This window comes from Bos javanicus, chromosome 17 (genome assembly GCF_032452875.1).
Source record: "Bos javanicus breed banteng chromosome 17, ARS-OSU_banteng_1.0, whole genome shotgun sequence".
Lineage (NCBI taxonomy): Eukaryota > Metazoa > Chordata > Mammalia > Artiodactyla > Bovidae > Bos > Bos javanicus.
The window spans coordinates 70484781-70505125 of record NC_083884.1 but is presented as its reverse complement, the minus strand read 5'-3'; the positions used below and the strand labels follow the sequence as shown (position 1 = coordinate 70505125).

Genomic DNA, 20345 nt, shown 5'->3' with positions numbered 1-20345 from the left:
GTGCCGGTCCTGAGCTGCCAGTTCCTCTCCCACTACTGGCATTTGTCTCAAGTCCACAGCTGACTGTGTGCACGTCCACTGAGGCCTGCTGCCGGCTAGTGTTCACTAACAGCAGAGCACAGCTTCATCCTCAGGCCAGGTCTCCATCGAGACGGTCCTTTCATTTATTTTTTTAAAAGTCAGTTTAGGGACTTCCCTCATGGTCCCAGGGTAAGATACAGCACTTTCACTGCAAGGGTGAGGGTTTGATTCCTGGTCGGGGAACTAGTATTCCACGTGCCGTGTGGCCAAAAAAAAAGAAGAACCCAGGAAGCTGAATTAGGCATCAGAAAGCTGCAATGTGAGCATGAACCTAAGATAAAGGGAAATGAAGAGTCACGGAGAGAAATGTCATTCTGGGAGTTGAGTGTTAACCAAACCAGCCCTGCCTGCAACAAAGAAGGCCCTTCTGGTGACTAAACCCAGATTCGGTATCTCTATGTGGACATACTTTTAGCTTTGCCTGACTTTTCACTTTCTGTTTCACTGCTGGACATTATTCTACTGACTTTTCTTTTCTTTAAAAATCACTTATTTTGGCTGTGTTAGGTCTTTGCTGCTGTGCAGACTTTTCTCTCATTAGAGAGTCGAGGCTACTCTCCAGTGGTGGTGCAAGGGTTTCTCATCACAGTGACCTCTCCTGTGGAGCACAGGCACTGGGGAGCACAGGCCTCAGCAGTTGCAGCTCACGGGCTCTAAAGCACAGATTCAACAGTTGTGGTGCATGGGCTGAGCTGCTCTGTGCCATGTGGGATCTTCCTGGACCAGGGATCAAATCCATGTCTTCTGCATTGGCAGGTGGATTATTTACCACTGAGCCACCAGGGAAGACTTCCACTAGTTTTTAAAATAATTTTAATTGAAAAAAAAATCATTACTTCTTTAAGTATGTTCAGTTCAGTCACTCAGTTGTGTCCAACATTTGCGACCCCATGGACTACAGCTCGCCAGGCCTCCCTGTCCATCACCAACTCCTGGAGCCTACTCAAACTCATGTCCATCGAGTCGATGATGCCATCCAGCCATCTCATCCTCTGTCGTTCTCTTCTCCTCCTGCCCTCATCTTTCCCAGCATCAGGGTCTTTTCCAATAAGTCAGCTCTTCGCATCAGGTGGCCAAAGTATTGGAGTTTCAGCTTCCACATCAGTCCTTCCAATGAACACCCAGGACTGATCTCCTTTAGGATGGACTGGTTGGATCTCCTTGCAGTCTAAGGGACTCTCGAGTCTTCTCCAACACCACAGTCCCAAAGCATCAATTCTTTGGCACACAGCTTTCTTTCTAGTCCAACTCTCACATCCATACATGACTACTGGAAAAACCATAGCTTTAACTAGATGGACCTTTGTTGGCAAAGTCATGTCTCTGCTTTTTAATATGCTGTCTAGGTTGGTCATAGCTTTTCTTCTAAGGAGCACATGTCACCAATTTACATACTGATTCAGCCCTGGGAGACTCAGGGCTCCCTGGCAGCTACCAACAAGCAGATAATAGTGACAAGTGCTTGCTCTGCCAGCCCTGGCCCCACCAGGGCCACACACAGCTTCACTCACTCGCCCCCAAAATAATACCAGGAGGCAGGCAGTAGGCAATTTTCTCCGTTTCACAGATGAAGAAACAAAGCACAGAGAGGGTGAGTACCCTGCTCAAGGTGCTCAGCTAGTAGATGCCAGGGCCAGGATTTGCCTCCACGCAATCTGGTTCTAGAGTCTTTCTTAACTACCACACAAGACTGCTCCCATTCCACATGGACCCAACCAGTCTAACCCCCACAGGACAAACTTCATCTCCAAGTTCTTGGGGAAGTGCCCAAATCCACACTCTCCCCACCATAAATCACCCAAAAGTAAAAGATACTTCCCCCCCCTACCTTACACTCAATGGTCATCTTTAGCTAATGCCATCTTTCAAAGATTTCTAAAAGTTTAAAAAACAAAATTTAAAACTTACAACTAGAATTGGGATTTGGCAGATTTCAGGGCAGTTCATGACCAATTTGGGCCACAGTAGCTGAGCCCCTTCTCTCTCCAGGGCTTACTCCTGTCTGGACTGTACCTACACAGAAGGACAGGTCAAGACCTGCCGCTGGACAGGAGGACTCCTGGGCCAGCCTCTCAGGCTCCTTTGGGAGCAGAAGACAAGTCCTTAACTTCTCACCTCAACAGGTGCAGGCAGCTGTCCCAAGTAACCCAACATTCAGAACCACTCACTCACTACCGTTTACAGTAACTGCAGCCACAGAGGCTGCTGAGGGAAGGATGTGGGGAAGAAAGGGCAAGGAAAGGCCTCACTTACTTCACATCTCTTGGCTGGCCCCTGGCAATTCATTCAACAACTATCCCTCCCATGCCAACATGAGCTCAGTGGTGACACATGACAGGTAAAAAGCCCTGTGGTCCCCAACCAAGTTATGCTAGCAAAGTACAGATCTGAGGATGTCATTAAGAAGATGATCAAGTGAATAAATGTGAGCTTAAACCCACAGAAAAGGCTTCAAAGGGAAAGGTCTGTGAAACAGGGGCCATGACCTATTCTGCAGCGACTTCCCTGAGACATCCATTCCTCATCCAGGTAGAGATCTAAAGGATGAGCAGGTGTTAATTAGACCAAAACAGGGTGAGGAGGCATTCCAGGCAGAGCGAACAGCAGGAACAAAGTCCCTTCAGAAGAAAGAAGAGCAAGTTTTGGATCTGTGAGGAGCAGCAAGGCTGAAGCAGAGGAAACAGAGGCTGTGGGGCGAGGCCAGGCCACAGGGGCTCTACAGGCACCCAAAAGGACTGTGGCCTTGATCTAAGAACGCTAGAAAGCTGCTGAAGTGTATAAGGCAGAGAGATGACAGAATGTGATGCGGTCACACTGGTTTTTTTTTTTTCCCCCCCACAGATCACCTACTCTGGCTTCTCTGTGGAGAATGGACTGGGGGTGCAGAATGACTATGGACAGTTAGATGTCTACTGCGGTCATCAGGTGAGGGATGGTGGTAACCCAGAACACAGTGGTGATAGGAGCAATGGAAAGAAGTGGAGGCATTCAAAGCTATTATATTACTATTTAAAGAGATATTAAAACCGGCAGGCTTGGATATGCAGATGACGAGAGGTGAAGGACACCTGGGCTGTGGCTTGGGCAGTGGGCGGATGGTGGCACCATTCAAGGGATAGTAACAATGGAAAAGAAGTCAGTTTGGGGGGAAGACTGAAGGTCCAGCGGGGTCTGAGATGTCCACAAGACATCCAAAGGGACATGCGAGGTCGACAGAAGGACAGCTAGTCTAGAACTCAGTGGAAAGGTCTGGACTGGTACTGGTTTCATCAGTGTGTGGAGTATAGGTCACCAGTGTGTGCAGGACGACAGGAGCCGCGGGGGTGGGTGAGGCTGCCCAGGGAGGAAATAGAGTACCCGGAGGGGCGGCAGCATTTCAGAGCTGGGTAGAGAGGCGTGAACAAGCCACAACGACCAGAGAGATCGGGGAAACTCGGGGCAGCCAAGGGGAGGGGCCGCTTCCAGAGTGACTGAGACACCAACAGTCAACACTAACACCTATTAAGTCCTGATTACGGCCAGGCAGTGCTAAGTGCACTGAGCGCACGGTCAAATTTAGTCTGCACAAAGAATGACCTTTTGAGATGGAACCAAGTCACTCCTTTATAGAGGAGGAAACTGTGGCAAAGAAAGATGAAGGTGGTGACTCAAGTGGCGCTGGGATGGAAACTCAAGCAGCCTGACTGCGAACTCTGGTTCACGTTACCACCTCCAGCGCAGCTCAGGAGGCCAGACAAGATGGACTGAAAAGTGGCTGGCAGACAGACTGGTGGGGCTGTCCTCTGGACCACCAACAAGGGAACGTTCCAGGGGAGAGACACAGTGGAAGACAGACTAGAGCCCACTGTTAAGAATGCTCCAAGCTAGGAGAACAGGCCAAGAAGTCAAATCTGTATCCCCAACAGCAGCCAACTGCATGCTTTAATACAGTAGATGATGCTCTAAGTGAAGTCAGAATGGCAAACTAAGGACCAGAGTTGCCCCTGCAGCCGCTGACCCTGCGTTGCCCCATCCTAACACTCTCAGTGCTCTCTGATCCGCTACGTCTGTGATGCTCACAGGGACTTCATGAGGTGGGTAACTTTCACCATGTCTTAGAGATAAGAAAATGAGGCTCATTGTAGCTAACGACCTGGTCCAGTTACACAGCTGGCCTGGCTCAGTTAAAGCTCAAATCCAGGTCTATTGTTCCTCTGTGGAAGTCACAGTGGGAAGAAGAACCCCCCACACCCACCCCCGCCGCGAGCCAGAGAGACCTGAATTCAAACGTCAGCTCTGTGTGACTCTGAGCAAGTTACCTATTCTTTCTGGCCCTTTCTGTTTTAGGACAAAATGGGGTTGCAGGATCACTGTAAGGCAAGCTAAGTGAAACCGATTCAATCAGATAATCTAAGTGAAACTCCCAATACAATGCTTAGTAAATATCAGTTGTCCATCCCTGGCTCCCCACAACCCCTCTCCATCTCTGCCCCAGTAGCTGCTGCGGGGCTTCTATGGGATCTTAGTTTTCTCTTTCCAGAGAACAGAGCAGGACTAAGGTGCACAGCTCTGCTGCATACCAGCAGCCCCATCTTGTCCACGATGGAGTCCCCTGTGGGGGCAAAAGGCGGCCCAGGTGTTTGCCCTTTCCCTTCCCGGCGCGGCAGGCCGCAGGCCCCTGAGCACCCGCCTTAACACCCTGCTGCTGACAGCTTCCTTAGAGACGAACTGGACAAACGGGTCAATGGGCATCAGGGGCTTGAGTGGCAGCAGCACCAACAGCAGGGGGCAGGGATGCTCCACCGACTCCCAGGCCCAGAGCCGTTTAACAGCACTTTCTGTCGACACTTGAGTTCTCGAAGCCTTTGAACAGAGGCCCTTCAATGTTAGCTGATACCACCAGTGGTCTCTTTTCACCTTGCCTTTACAGAAGAGGAAATCTAGCCTCAGGGAGGTTAAATGACCGCCCCAGTCAGGAATGCAAAGACTCTGGTAAGCCAGGAGGCAGGACACCTCGATTCAGATCCCAGCTATGCCAGCTACTAGCTCTGTGACTGTGGGCAAGTAAGCTCCACTTCCCTATATTTGTAAAATAGGTAAGACCAGCACCGCCATTATTAGGGTGCTGTGGAAATTAAATGAGATAATGTATGTGAAGTGCTTAGGACAGTGTCTGGTGCAGAGTGAGCACTCGATAAATGGTACCTGTTACTCTAATTATCAAGCTACTGTGCTTGTGTGGATAGGGGTGTGGGTGCTCTCAGCACCGCAGAAAACCCTCTGTCGTCAGCCAGCCCATTACACCACAGTCGGTGGCTACGTCTGTGATTTCTTCACCAGCCTTTCCTGGAGTCACAAATTTAGAGGAAATGGTCTGCAGCTTGACGAAGTGATGACAGCTTTCTATCTGCGGCATCTCTTTTCCAGAGCTCTGCCTTTAGCAAACACTTCTCGAAAGAGAAAGCTCTTCATGGCCCTGAGGAAGAAGGCCCTGAGCGTGAGCAGGAGCCGTATGGGGGGAGGGGGCCCGGTGTTTCCCTCTGAAGATGATGTCAAAGCAGGTCAGACAGCAGAGTTCTAGGTCGGGGCCACGAAGACCAGCAGAGGCAGCTTTACCCTCCTCCATGGCCAACCGTTTCTGACGAGGGTGAAAAGGACAGTCTTCAGAAAACCTGTCACCTGCTTTGCAAACATGCCAAGAGACCAAGTCACCACTCATAGCTTCTTGTTTTAACCTCAGCTACAATGAGTGCCAAAATATGGACACTTTCGAATTGTGGTGCTGGAGAAGACTCTTGAGAGTCCCTTGCACGGCAAGGACATCAAACTAGTCAATCCTAAAAGAAATCAACCCTGAACATTCACTGGAAGGACTGATGCTGAAGCTCCAATACACTGGTCACCTGATGGGAAGAGCTGACTTGTTGGAAAAGACCCTGATGCAGGGAAAGACTGAAGGCAGGAGGAGATGGGGGCCACAGACGATGAGATGGCTGGATGGCACCACCGACTCAATGGCCATGCGTTTGAACAATCTCTGGGAGACAGTGAAGGACAGGGGAGCTTGGCTTGCCGTAGTCCACGGGGCCACAAAGTCAGACCCAGCATATTGACTAAACAACAGCAAAGGGTGAGCGGCCCAGCTGCTTCCCTCCCCAGCAAGAGGGGCCAGTTTTCCAGAGAGCTTCAGAGAGGAGGGCCCCGGCTCTAGAGCCAACAGCACTGCTCATGGAGAAGGAAGGTCAGAGGAACTTAAGAGTCCAAATGGGCCCACTGCAAAGGCTGAGGGGAGGAAGCGGGAGGGGTGGTCACCAAGCATCCAGAGACCAGGGGGATCCTGGCCAGGCGCCCACTGGCACCAGCACAATTCCGGACTTCCAGGAGGTTTGTCACCTGGCCTCCACTGTACAGCCGCGGTTCCCAGCCTTAAGTGATTTCCTGTTGTCCGGGGAACCTGAGAATCTGGCGGAAGGCACTATCAGAGGCAAGATTACGGATGTGGCTGCAGACAGAGGATGGGCTGGTGTAAGAAGGCGAGTGGGGCAGTTTGGGCCAAACTCCAGCAATTTCTCCATTCAATATCCAGCCCCACCCTGTGACTAGGAAAACAAAGGTGTGGGGGAAGGGGAGAAGAAAAGTCATTTCCTTTATTGTAACTGGAGCCCAGCTGGGTAAGAGCGGGGCTGGGAATCACAAAGAATGGATTTTCTTTGGGTAGCTGGAAGGGAGGGCCCTGCTTCTGGCAGACTTGAACCCAGACACTCTGAACCCACACTCTGAAATCAGATGAGCTGGGGTGGAAGAGACCTTTTAAGACAGTTCAGGCTGAGGCCTAGTGCTCCTCGTAACCAAGGTCACTTCTAGAGTCAGAGAGAAAATGTAGTCCTTCCAAGCCCTGAAGATATTCCTCCAATTTGGGGCAGAGTCAAATTAGCAAGATCGAAGCAATCAATCCTAAAAGAAATCAACCCTGAATATTCACTGGAAGGACTGATGCTGAAGCTCCAATACTTTGGCCACTTGATGTGAAGAGCTGACTCACTGGAAAAGACCATGATGCAGGGAAAGACTGAAGATGGGAGGAGAAGGGGGTGACAGAGGATGAGATGGTTGGATATCACCGACTCAACAGACATGAGTTTGCGCCAACTCCGGAAGCTAGTGGAGGACAGGGAAGGCTGGCATGCTCCAGTCCATGGGGGTCACAGAGACAGGACTGAGTGACTGAACAACAACAAATTGGCTCCAGAGCAGCCAGTCTCCCCAGGGCAAATCGCCAGGCTCTGTCTGAGGGTTCCACGCCATCCACTTCATGGGAAAGCTCAGGAGTCGGGAGACGTGCCCCGTCAGTAGAGCGAGATCAGAAAGATTCTGTCCTCGAGGCAAAGCTGCAAATAGGAGACTGACCTGAATGCTTCCCCCACAGGCATGACGTTGGTTTAACTGTGCCAGGGTGGTTCAAAGTTAAAATACACATGCGCATATAGGGGAATATAGACACACACTCAACATAGCACTTAATGACAACTACTGATTATTAATGGTTTTCTATGTGTCAGGCCCTATGCCAGGGACTTTTCACAGGTCACTACCTTTAATCCTCTTGAACCACCTTGTGAGATGAGAACTATTCTTTTCCCCATTTTACAGATGAGGTACCTGAAGCTCAGGGAAGTCACTGATGGCCAGTTAACAAACTGCAAAGCCAGGATTTGAAAACAGTTCTCTTTCATAGCCTGCACTCTTTGCCACCAGGATAACATGCCTCACTTCATTGTGAGCACGTACTTGTGTCTGTCTCATACACACACACAGTGCACTCTAACAAGCTAGCATCTCACCAGACCTACTAGTGACCCAAGACTTAAGTTCTAGAGCCAGCTCATTTCATCCATGGCCAGTCCATGTAATTTTTGTCTTTCTGGTTTCAGGCCTCGAGTCTGTGATATGAAGGGGCTGTATCATTCAGGAAGTGGTGCTTCTAGTTATAGGAGAATCCAGCATTTCTCCTATAGCTTGTTCTACCCATTCTTGCTTATTTTGGATAGAAGATATCCATAGAAGTAAGAAAACGGCAGGAACAAACATGACCATGTGGGTTGAAGGCCGAGGAGAGTTCCAGCCTGGGAACTCACAGGGCTCTGATGCTGGTTTGGCTGAGCTGTAAAATGAAAGGGCAGCCAGAGGCCCCTGCAGCTCTGACACTCTGCTCCTATCTTACCAAAGAAGCAAAACGGAAGTAGAATCAACTTCCCTGGGGATAAGAGGAGTAACCAAGGTAATCAGATGCACAGCGAAGACTGGCGAGCTCTGAGTTAGAGCTGAAAGGGCAGGAAAGTGCTCCAACTCCTCCAGAGGCCAGAGCCCTCCAGGCCAACCCGCCACATAGTTCCCTGGGCGGAGGCAAGTGCTCAAAGGTCAATTCAGTAACTTGCTATCAGCACAGGGGATGCTCTGCTGTGTGTGGGAGCTGGTATTTACAGCATGTGGTGCCTGTCTGCACTCTGTCTCATTCTCTGTCGTGAGCACAGCCCTGCCGCTTCAGACCTCGAGGGCCACAAATGCCCACCCAGCCTCCCGGTGAAGAATGACTGCGGGCCAGGCGCTGGGTTATGCTCTGTATTATACAAAGACAAGCTCCTACTCTCGAGGATTCCAGCCATTCATTCAGTAGGTACCTACCATGGGCTGGACCCTTGGCATATTTGACTTCATTAGATCTCAACAAGTCTGTGAGAGAGATGATTAACATCTGTATTTTCCTGATGAAGAAACTAAGTCTCAGAGAGCAGGAACAGATCTGACATTAAAGGCTGTGCTGTTTTCAAGAAACCAAGCTTCCACCAAACAATCATCTAAGAGCCACTGATATAACAGAGTTGATAATAAAAAGCAGGAAGCTAGGGAGGCATCCTGGGGTGAAGAAGAGCTGGCTGTGCCAACAGCCCTCAAGGCATCTGTGTAATCAGAAGTGCAGGTGTAGGAAAGTCGCACGTTCTCCTCCTCAGTCTCCTCATCTGCCAGGTGAGGGTGCTGGGACACCCTGAAAAGGGCTCCTCCCATCCCCAAACCTCCCATCTTTAGCCATACCTGGCCCACGTGCCGTTCTTCCAGTTCCATCTGGCATCAGGGGGCCACACCTGACCTCTGCTCACATGCACTTCCTGGGCACCTCCCTCTTTGCCCCCTGAACATCACCCCTCGAAATGGAAACTCTCAAGTCAGAAGCATGTTCTGTATCTTCCAGAGGATGAAGGCCAGTGCCTGGCCCGCAGGGTGCTGGTGAAGACAGGCACATGGACTCACTTACCGGAAGCAGGAGGTGGGCCAGGCTTCGCTGACGGTCCTGTACAACCTCTGGTTTGGAGCGACATAGTCTCCACAGCCCTGACACCTCCAGGCATCGTCACCTGCACACAGAAGCAAGGGGTTCAGAGGCTGAAGAAGCAGAAAGTGCGGGGGCAGGATCCCTACCTTGTAGAAGATGGACTTAACAGATTCTGGTGCTGGAAGGGCTGAGTGATGCTCTGCTACACGCACGGTTCCCTACTCCACAAGATCCCTTCCGAGCAATCATCCAGCTGCTCATCTCCCCAGCAACAGCAACTCCATAGCCTCAAAAGCAGTGTCGCTCCACTTTTTAAAAAATGGTCCTGGCACTTCCTTGGTGGTATACTGCATAGGAATGCAGGGGGCCCGGGTTCGATCTCTGGTCCAGGAAGATTCCAACTAAGCCCATGTGCCACAACTACTGAGCCCCTGTGCTCTGACTACTGTGTGCCTAGAGCCTGTGCTCCCCAGAGTAGAACCCCTGCTCGCTGCGACCAGAGAAAGTCTAAGTGCAGCAACAAAAGACCTGAAGCAACCAGTAAATAAATATTTTAAAAGCTGGTTCTGGTTGTTCCTTTTTTTTACTGAAACAAAACCTGCCTATTCCTTCCTTTCAGCCCATGCTTACAGTCCTGAGTACATGAAATGAACAAGTCTCTTTCTTTTCGGGTCGGCCTTTCCTACAACTGTCCCTAGCCAGCACCCAGAAAGGTCTGTTCTCTAGGTTACACAAGTTGCAGCCTTGTCCTTCTCCTCAAAAGCCCTAGTTGTGCTGATTTCCCATCACTTCGTCTAGGAGCTCATTCATTCAATCAGCATCATGGGTCTTTTCATTGGACCCATCAGTCTAAGCTCTACACTGGAGGCTGTTGGATAAATCACCTTGCTCCTGGAAGAGGAAATGCACTGAAAAAGAAACATTCTTCCATATTGTAATTTTTTTTTACTGAGATGTTATTTCACATCAAAGTATTTAGTTCAGAGAAAGAAATTACCAGTACAGTAGGGAAAGAACAAACATTTCATGAACGCCTCCTACTTGCCAAGAACTGTGCTAGGTTCTTTCACAGACCCAATCTCAATTCTCAAAACAATACCATGAGACAGGTATTATTATATTCATTTAATAGGTGAGGGAACGGAAACTTGGGGCTGGGGGTGAAAGCTCAAGCAGCAGCATTAGCATCCCAACTCAGGTCTGGCTCACTCTAAAGCCTGTGCTCTTTCTAGTTCCTGCTCATTCTGCTCAGGGGAGCCAGTAAAGTGACTGCAGGGGAAGTTGAGCCTTGAAAGATGGGGAAAGTTTACTAAAGCCTGAAAAAGGATGGGAAAGGGCTGTGTGGGCTCAGAGAAGTATGGGCAGTAGCACAGAGCCCATCCATGTCCCTTCAAAAGGGACAGAACACAATGCTCCTGGTGTGATTCAGGTGCTAACTTCGTGAAATAAAGCGGGCAGCTGAGATCAAGTTGTGGTACCTGACTCGGGCCTAGGAAATGGGACAGGGTTGTTACAAGACTCTGTTGTGTGCCCGTGTGTGCAGCTTTGTTCTCTCTGGGTAACTCCAGATTGCCACAGGCACAGTGACAGGCACCGGACCCTGGTTTACAGGCACAGGGGCTATGAATAGACAATGCACGGCTCCGCACACTTCAAGACTGCCTGGCGGCCTTCCGGGGCAGCCAGGGCACCGGCAGCTGTCCTCACAGCACAGGGAAGAGTTGAACAAGCTGGCAGAAGGTTTTAAAGCCTCGGCCCACCTGCTTCTCTCCTATGCATGCATCACCTCCTGGATCTAAACTTCTTAAGACTTTCAAGGGGGAGAAGCCTTTGTGTTTTGAAGGTGGTAGTGTTCACACAGTGCACCAAAAACCTCACAAACTCTGAGGCAGAAAAGTCTGAGACACTCTCTCCAACCGGTGGTTTAGTGAGAGGGTTTTTAGTGAACACAGACATCAAAATGAATCTTCCCAGTTCTGGAGGTACTGGCATGAAATGTTTTGGGAACTCTTATATGAAAGGCCTGTTAAGACTGCCATGTCTCACCCCCAGCAAGTCTGATTATTTTAAGCTACACCTGTTTCTTGCTTTTACTTTTAACCCACAAGGAACAGTCTCTGAACTGACCACCCACTTGCTCAACAATTTGTCTTGGCTCTGAGTGACCTCTGGCTGTTTCCGAAATTCAAGAAGAATCAGGACTTTCCACTATGAAGATATTCAAGCTAATTCGTTATGTCCATACCCTCCAGAGCCTGCGGTGCGCTCCAGTCTTCAGAAACTCAAAGCCATTAAACAAACACTTAACACGTGCTCTGTACTAGACACTGCTGCTGCTGCTAAGTCGCTTCAGTCATGTCCGACCCTGTACGACCCTATAGACAGCTTCTTTTCCTGGTGTACTGCACAGTCTCGGCTGACTCGCCCAGACTCCCCAGTGTCTACAGAACTCAACTGTTGAACAATGTGCTATGATCTGGACTCCACCCCATCACACCTTTCAGAAGACAGTCTCCACCACCACTCCCTTTTCCACTGGCTCCTTCCAACTGCCATTTAAATAAGTTCAAGTTTTTCCCATTAAAAACAAATCTGGAGCCCGCTTTCTCCTCTAGCTACCACCCTTGCTTCTCCACTTCGTAGCCACATGTATTAAAAGCTGTCTAACAGAAGATAAACTTATGGGACTTTGCTGGTGGTGTACTGGGTAAGACTCACCTGCCAATGCAGGGGACTAGAATTTGATCCCTGGTCCAGGAAGATCCCACCTGCCGTGGAGCAATTAAGCCCGTGAGCCACAACTGAAGCCTGAGTACCTAGAGCCCGAGCTCTGCAGCACAAGAAGCCACTGCAACGAGAAGCCCATGCACCACAACGGAGAGCAGCCCACACTCGCCACAACCAGAGAAAGCCTCAGTTCAGTTCAGTCGCTCAGTCGTGTCCAACTCTTTGTGACCCCATGAATCGCAGCACGCCAGGCCTCCCTGTCTATCACCAACTCCCGGAGTTCACTCAGACTCACATCCATGGAGTCAGTGATGCCATGCAGCCATCTCATCCTTTGTTGTCCCCTTCTCCTCCTGCCCCCGATCCCTCCCAGCATCAGAGTCTTTTCCAATGAGTCAACTCTTTGCATGAGGTGGCCAAAGTATTGGAGTTTCAGCTTTAGCATCATTCCTTCCAAAGAAATCCCAGGGCTGATCTCCTTCAGAATGGACTGGTTGGGTCTCCTTGCAGTCCAAGGGACTCTCAAGAGTCTTTTCCAACACCACAGTTCAAAAGCATCAATTCTTCGGTGCTCAGCTTTCTTCACAGTCCAACTCTCACATCCATACATGACCACTGGAAAAACCACAGCCTTGACTAGATGGGCCTTTGTTGGCAAAGTAATGTCTCTGCTTTTCAATATGCTATCTAGGTTGGTCATAACTTTTCTTCCAAGGAGTAGGCGTCTTTTAATTTCATGGTGCAGTCACCATCTGATTTTGGAGCCCCCAAAAATAAAGTCTGACACTGTTTCCACTGTTTCCCCATCTATTTCCCATGAAGTGATGGGACCAGATGCCATGATCTTTGTTTTCTGAATGTTGAGCTTTAAGCCAACTTTTTCACTCTCCTCTTTCACCTTCATCAAGAGGCTTTTTAGTTCCTCTTCACTTTCTGCCATAAGGGTGGTGTCATCTGCATATCTGAGGTTATTGATATTTCTCCCTGCAATCTTGATTCCAGCTTGTGCTTCATCCAGTCCAGCATTTCTCATGATGTACTCTGCACGTAAGTTAAATAAGCAGGGTGACAATATACAGCCTTGATGTACTCCTTTTCCTATTTGGAACCAGTCTGTTGTTCCATGTCCAGTTCTAACTGTTGCTTCCTGACCTGCATATAGGTTTCTCAAGAAGCAGGTCAGGTGGTCTGGTATTCCCATCTCTTTCAGAATTTTCCACAGTTTATTGTGATCCACACAGTCAAAGGCTTTGGCATAGTCAATAAAGCAGAAATAGATGTTTTTCTGGAACTCTCTTGCTTTTTCAATGATCCAGTGGATGTCGGCAATTTGATCTCTGGTTCCTCTGCCTTTTCTGAAACCAGCTTGAACATCTGGAAGTTCACGGTTCATGTATTGCTGAAGCCTGGCTTGGAGAATTTTGAGCATTACTTTACTAGCATGTGAGATGAGTGCAACTGTGCAGTAGTTTGAGCATTCTTTGGCATTGCCTGTCTTTGGGATTGGAATGAAAACTGACCTTTTCCAGTCCTGTGGCCACTGCTGTTTTCCAAATTTGCTGACATAGTGAGTGCAGCACTTTCATAGTATCATCTTTCGGGATTTGAAATAGCTCAACTGGAATTCCATCGCCTCCACTAGCTTTGTTCATATATGTGATGCTTTCAAGGCCCACTTGACTTCACATTCCAGGATGTCTGGCTCTAGGTGAGTGATCACACCATCGTGATTATCTTGGTTGTGAAGATCTTTTTGTACAGTTCTTCCGTGTATTCTTACCACCTCTTCTTAATATCTTCTGCTTCTGTTAGGTCCATACCATTTCTGTCCTTTATTGAGCCCATCTTTGCATGAAATGTCCCTTTGGAATCTCTAATTTTCTTGAAGAGATCTCTAGTCTTTCCCATTCTGTTGTTTTCCTCTATTTCTTTGCATTGATCGCTGAGGAAGGCTTTCTTATCTCTTCTTGCTATTCTTTGGAACTCTGCATTCAGATGCTTATATCTTTCCTTTTCTCCTTTGCTTTTCGCTTCTCTTCTTTTCACAGCTATTTGTAAGGCCTCCCCAGACAGTCATTTTGCTTTTTTGCATTTCTTTTCCATGGGGATGGTCTTGATCCCTGTCTCCTGTACAATGTCACAAATCTCAGTCCATAGTTCATCAGGCACTCTATCAGATCTAGTCCCTTAAATCTATTTCTCACTTCCACTGTATAATCAAAAGGGATTTGATTTAGGTCATACCTGAATGGTCTAGTGGTTTTCCCTACTTTCTTCAATTTAAGTCTGAATTTGGCAATAAGGAGCTCAACTATACTTCAACTTAAAAACAAGCTGTCTACACATACTGCACTGCTTTCATTTCCACACTTCCTATTTACCACACAATCCACTGCAATTTGACTTCCACCCCCACCATTTCTCTGAAACTGTCTCACCAAGATCAACAGTGACTGCTTATTGCTAAATTCAATGGACATGCTTCAGTCATTCTTTCAGCAAATATTTATTGCATGCCAACTATGTATCTAACTGTGCTTGGTCGGAAAAGAGCAGCACACAGGAGACAGATTAAACATAGAGCATATATTAAACAATAACATTATTTTCACTATAATTGTGGCAAGTCATAGGAAGGAGATATCAAGTCCTTATAACGGAGCAAATGGTGTTGGGTAGGGCACACAAAAACATATTCCTTAAGGAAGTAATTTCCAAGTTGAGCTCTAAAGGATGAAGAGAAATTAAGCAGGCAAAGCGGAGGAGGAAAGGATAGCTGTGGAAGCTGGGATGGTGGGCAGATCTGTGCAAAGCTCCTAAGGCAGGAACACAAGCTCCTCACACACACTAAAGCTGCCTATTGTCAGCTCCCTGGTCTATTACAATCCCTCAACAAACATTTATTGAAAGGAGGACTTCCCTGGTGGTCCAGTGGCTAAGAAACTGCCTGCCAATGCAGGGAACATGGGTTCAATCCCTGGTCCGGGAAGATATCACATGTTGTGGGGCAACTAAGCCCATGCACCACAACTACTTAAGCCTGTGCGCTCTAGAGCCCATGTTCCACAACATGAGAAGCCACCGCAATGAGAAGCCAGAACATTGCAATAAAGAAGAGTCTCTGCTCACAGTAATGAAGATTCAGCCACAGCCAAAAATAAAGAAATGAAGAAAAAGGAAGGAATGGCCCTCTACAAGGTGGCCCTAAAGAACCTTTATCTTTTAACACGCCTTACAAAGGAATGTTCTAGTCACATCTTGATCTATTTTTCATCCCTGTCACACACATTCATATTCCTGTATCCTAACGCTCACACCTCGAGCTACTCTAGGTGTTTAGGCTACTATTTACCCACCTTTTCTGCCCTTCATCAGACGTCCACCTTCCCTTCACGGTCCTCTAAAGGCAGTAAGTGTTTGTTTCACTTTGTCAAATACCTGCTTAATACCTTTTGTTCTGTAATTACAGCTCATTGTTTCTGCCTCCTTCAGTCCCTCCCTCCCAGTCTGCATCACTGCCCCCAGCTCTAAGGGGCAAAGATCGTATCTTGATCATCTTCAGATCTCCAAGGCCTAGCCTAAAGGTGGGTGCCAAATGGATACTCCTTTATGTGGCAAATCCAACTGAAAAACTTTACCCAGCTGCCAGCTATAGAGGTAATTTCCAAAGATAAGCTTCAACAGTCAGCAGCGATGAGTCACCTGGAATGTGTCCTTAGGACTACCTCCAGGTAAAGTCATATGAAGATGTCCTGGTCTGTCACACTGTACCTGGCCTAGGCAATTCCCTCAGAACCTTCAGCCTCCCATGCCTGGATTTTCTTCAGAAAAATACTCTTGGCCTTTTCCGCACGCTTACAGTCTTAAAAGTCAATGATTCTCTCTTACAACCTTCATTCTAGGAAAAGGAAGAGAAATATAGTAATACAAAGTCTTGGAGATTTTGGTGAGGCCCAGTGGAAGACCAATCTTGAGTGCTATCTGCCTGGGAAAGTCTTCCTCTAAGAAAAGACCTCATTGTACCAGGCTGTTCACCTCTCCCTTGACTGTGTTTACCAATCCTGTTTGCAGACTTAACAGCAACTACTGATTGTCAAGAGTCTGAAAAAGGGAGCTTGGCTACGTAAATGCCCTCAGCAACTTTGAACAATACAAAGCCCTTGTTAGGTGTTTAATAATCAAAAAACTGTGCCTTCACAGATTAAGACTGAAGGCAGGAGGAGAAGGGGATGACAGAGGATGAGATGGTTGGATGGCATCACCAACTCAATGGACACGAGTTTGAGTAAACTCCGGGAGTTGGTGATGGACAGGGAAGCCTGGCATGCTGCCGTCCACGGGGTCGCAAAGAGTCAGACATGACTGAGCAACTGAATTGAATTGACTGATCCCTTCATGGTTATTACTGGGATTTGTTGCTTTTAAGAAGTGCTAAGTGTGCAATGCAGACAAGGTGATAATTGTAATAAATGGCTCGTTAGGAAGTTTCTCACCTTCAGGATCTTTGGAAAAACGGTATAAAACATATTCAGCTTATACATGCTTCTCTCTCCCAACTTAATAATTGGTGATGTGACCCTCAAACAACCTGTGACTCTACTGGGGCAGGCACAAGGGTACGAGGATAGTAAGGCTAAAAATCATCTATTCAAACCTAACCCTTTCATTTTTCTGAAACATAAATGGGATCAGAGGATAACTGAGTTATCAAACCATGAGAAAGGCTCAAACCTAAGTTCTGAGACCACCAGACCTTTTAAGATTTTCATGACTCTACTGCTGCTGCTAAGTTGCTTCAGTTGTGTCTGATTCTGTGCGACCTCATAGATGGCAGCCCACCAGGCTCCCCCGTCACTGGGATTCTCAAGGTAAGAACACTGGAGTGGGTTGCCATTTCCTTCTCCAATGCATGAAAGTGAAAAGTGAAAGTGAAGTCGTTCAGTTGTATCCGACTCTTAGCGACCACATGGATTGCAGCCTACTAGGCTCCTCCATCCATGGGATTTTCCAGGCAAGAGTACTGGAGTAGGATGCCATTGCCTTCTCCGTTTCATGACCCTGCTGCTGCTGCTGCTGCTAAGTCGCTTCAGTTGTGTCAGACTCTGTGCGACCCCATATACAGCAGCCCACCAGGCTCCCCTGTCCCTGGGATTCTCCAGGCAAGAACACTGGAGTGGGTTGCCATTTCCTTCTCCAACGCTTGAAAGTGAAAAGTGAAAGTGAAGTCGCTCAGTCGTGTCTGACTCTTCGCAACCCCATGGACTGCAGCCCACCAGGCTCCTCTATCCATGGGACTTTCCAGGCAAGAGTACTGGAGTGGGGTGCCATCGCCTTCTCAGTTCATGACCCTAGGCAGCCTCAAATAAGCTGAGACTTGCTCAAGACTACAGTTACTCTGTGGAAGGCTCAGCCTGCCACCCCAACTCAGAGCCAGTGTGTTTCCCATAAGACACTAAAATTCACCTTAATCTTGAGCTAAGAGTTGGGTTTCTGCAAACTAGTCCTTTCCTGACTTCAAAGTGGTGAGAAATTTCAAGCGCTGAGAGCTCATGAAACCATAAAGCCTGACCTGAACCAACATGTACAGATTTTATCCTTTCACTTGAGAAAAAAAATCAATGGTGCTTCTCATGTTCCACTAGACAATGAGAACCAGGAACAAAACCCAGCCAATTCCGTGCAGCAGAAAACAAGTATGGTGACTGCTGTGCCCCCTGAGAGTTGACAGGTCAGGTATAGAAATCTGATTTGTTCAGGGATAAAGCAGGAAGCAAACGGGCAGGGCAGCAACTGGTAGGAAACAGCCAAGAGAAAAAATATCACATTTTAATGAAGTGACTACCAACAAGACTAACAATAATGATTTATGTTCCAGTAGATACTCTTCTCTGCATACCAAAGAATTTTCCTCCTCACTAGCTTCCCAAATATACCAAAGGGAGTGTCTAAGGAAGAAAAAGTAGATGATTTTTAAAGATGCTTATGGACTTATCTGGACCTTAGATTCTTCATGAAAGGAGGGATCAGATTATTCTTACTAATTCTGAGGGTCTATGACACCAAACCAGGGGCCTCTCATTTTTCAGGTCAAGGCACAAACACAGGAATCTCAGAAGGTTTTGTTCTTGCTGTTGTTCCCTTCTGCCCTTCTTTAGTTTATTGGGAAACATTTCTAAGGGTTAAGCAGAAGAACTGGAATTAGACCTGGGTTTGAAACCTGACTCTGTGTCCTTGTGCAAATTATTTAACCTCTCAGATCCTGTGTCTTAAAGTTTTTTTTTTTAAGAAAGTAAACAAATAACTTTCTCCCCCCGTTCCTATCAGTTAAGATTTTAAATTGAAATATAGTTGATATATATTATGTTCGGAGAAGGCAATGGCACGGCACTCCAGTACTCTTGCCTGGAAAATCCATGGACAGAGGAGCCTGGTAGGCTGCAGTCCATGGGGTCACTGAGCGACTTCACTTTCACTTTTCACTTTCATGCATTGGAGAAGGAAATGGCAACCCACTCCAGTGTTCTTGCCTGGAGAATCCCAGTGACGGGGGAGCCTGGTGGGCTGCCGTCCATTGGGTCACACAGAGTCGGCCACGACTGAAGCGACTTAGCAGCAGCAGCAGCACATTGTGTTAGTTTTGGGTGCACTGTATAGTGATGTGATGTCTGTGTACATTATGAAATGATCACCACACTCAGTAACCACCTGTTTCTGTACAAAGTTACTACAATGTTATTGACCATATTCCTTATTCTGTATATTACATCCCTGTGGCTTATTTTATAACTAGAGATTTGTACCTCTTAATCCTCTTCATCTTTTTCACCTCCCTTGTCTCTTAATCTTTAAAAAGAGGATAATATCATCCACCTTACAGCATTACCAAGAGAATTAAGAGAAATACATTACATGAAAATACCTCCCACAGTGCCTGGCACTTAGTTGGCAACTGAATTGTGAGTAGCTTTCCTTCTTTCTTTCCTGTATACCTAGGGAGTTGGATGGGGAAACGGTTGAGCTATTAAATACACTAGCCTCAGGATTTTCCTGGTGATCCAGTGGTTAAGACTCCGCATTTCCACTGCAGGGGACACAGGTTCAATTCCTGATGGGAGAACTAAGATCCTATATGCCATGCGGCCAAAAAAAAAAAAAAACCAAAAACACAAAAAACCCACTGCCTCTAAAATCTGAAGGGGAGGTTTTCAAAACAAATTCAGCAAATGTTTTCTATGTGCCCACATGCAAGACACAAAGTAGGCCACAAACTTCTGGGGCCCTTCATGAGTATAAGGGGCAAGGATATGTACAAAAATAACAGACCTCGAAGAGGGACAAACCAGGTGCTGGGGGCAGGGCAAGCTTGGTAGAGGACTAAGATATTTGGTAGAGACACAAACAAGACAGGTGGTTTTTGCAGCTTTGGGGCACTCAGGTTCTCACTTCCAACAAGTTTACTTAGCTGTGAATGAGTGGGCATTTTCTTATCTGGGGGAAGGGCTACAAATTGGTGAACCTGGTTAACCAATCGTACACTCTTCAATGGTCATTCTCAACCCATTGTCAACGGCAGAGAAGAATTACTTTGAGTCCTTATTACGTGTCAGGCAGTGTTCTAAGCATTATGCAAGCATGAACTAAACGAACATGGTTGGAAAAATCCCCTGGAGGAGGAAATGGCAACCCACTCCAGTATTCTTGCCTGGAGAATTCCATGGACAGAGGAGTCTGGCGGGATAGACTGTCAGAGGAGTCTGACAGTCCATGGGGTCTCAAAGAGTTGGACACAACTTGAGTGACTAAAAACTAAAAATCAAAAATAAGGATTCCATGAAATAAGGACTAGTATTGTTTCCATTTTACTAAAAATGAAATAGAAATGGTCCATTAGCAAGTGTTAGAGCTGGAATTAAACCACAGGGTCTGCTAACTCCAAAGTCTATGTCTTTAACTACATTCTAGACTTTCTTTCCTGGAAAAATAAATCATGGCCAGAAAGATCTGACCAAACAGAATCCCAGGATGGATGTTCAAGGTTTATTTTAATAGAATCAAGCAATGGTTTCATGTTTAGCTACTGCTGGATGTGAATGAATAGGTAAGAGAGTCTAATTCTTGCTATTGTATAAAGAAATGTCAAAAGTGGGAAAGAACAGACTTATAAGAGACTTGTACAGTTCCCTGTCCTCTCAGTGAAATGCCAAAGTGATACCTGGGGTGGACCCCACAC

General features: G+C 47.3%; 1 protein-coding gene across 2 annotated transcripts in view; it reads right to left on the bottom strand.

Annotated features, from left to right (window-relative positions):
• The window catches only part of LIMK2 (LIM domain kinase 2), a 54588-nt gene that overhangs the window by 30397 nt on the left and 3846 nt on the right, over positions 1-20345 (bottom strand). The window contains exon 2 of one of the 2 annotated variants that reach the window (XM_061385415.1): positions 9371-9470. In XM_061385415.1, the coding sequence (XP_061241399.1) occupies positions 9371-9470 (100 nt within the window). Of the gene's footprint in view, positions 1-9370; positions 9471-20345 lie in introns of those variants that run through there. The other variant, XM_061385417.1, reaches the window with a different exon arrangement.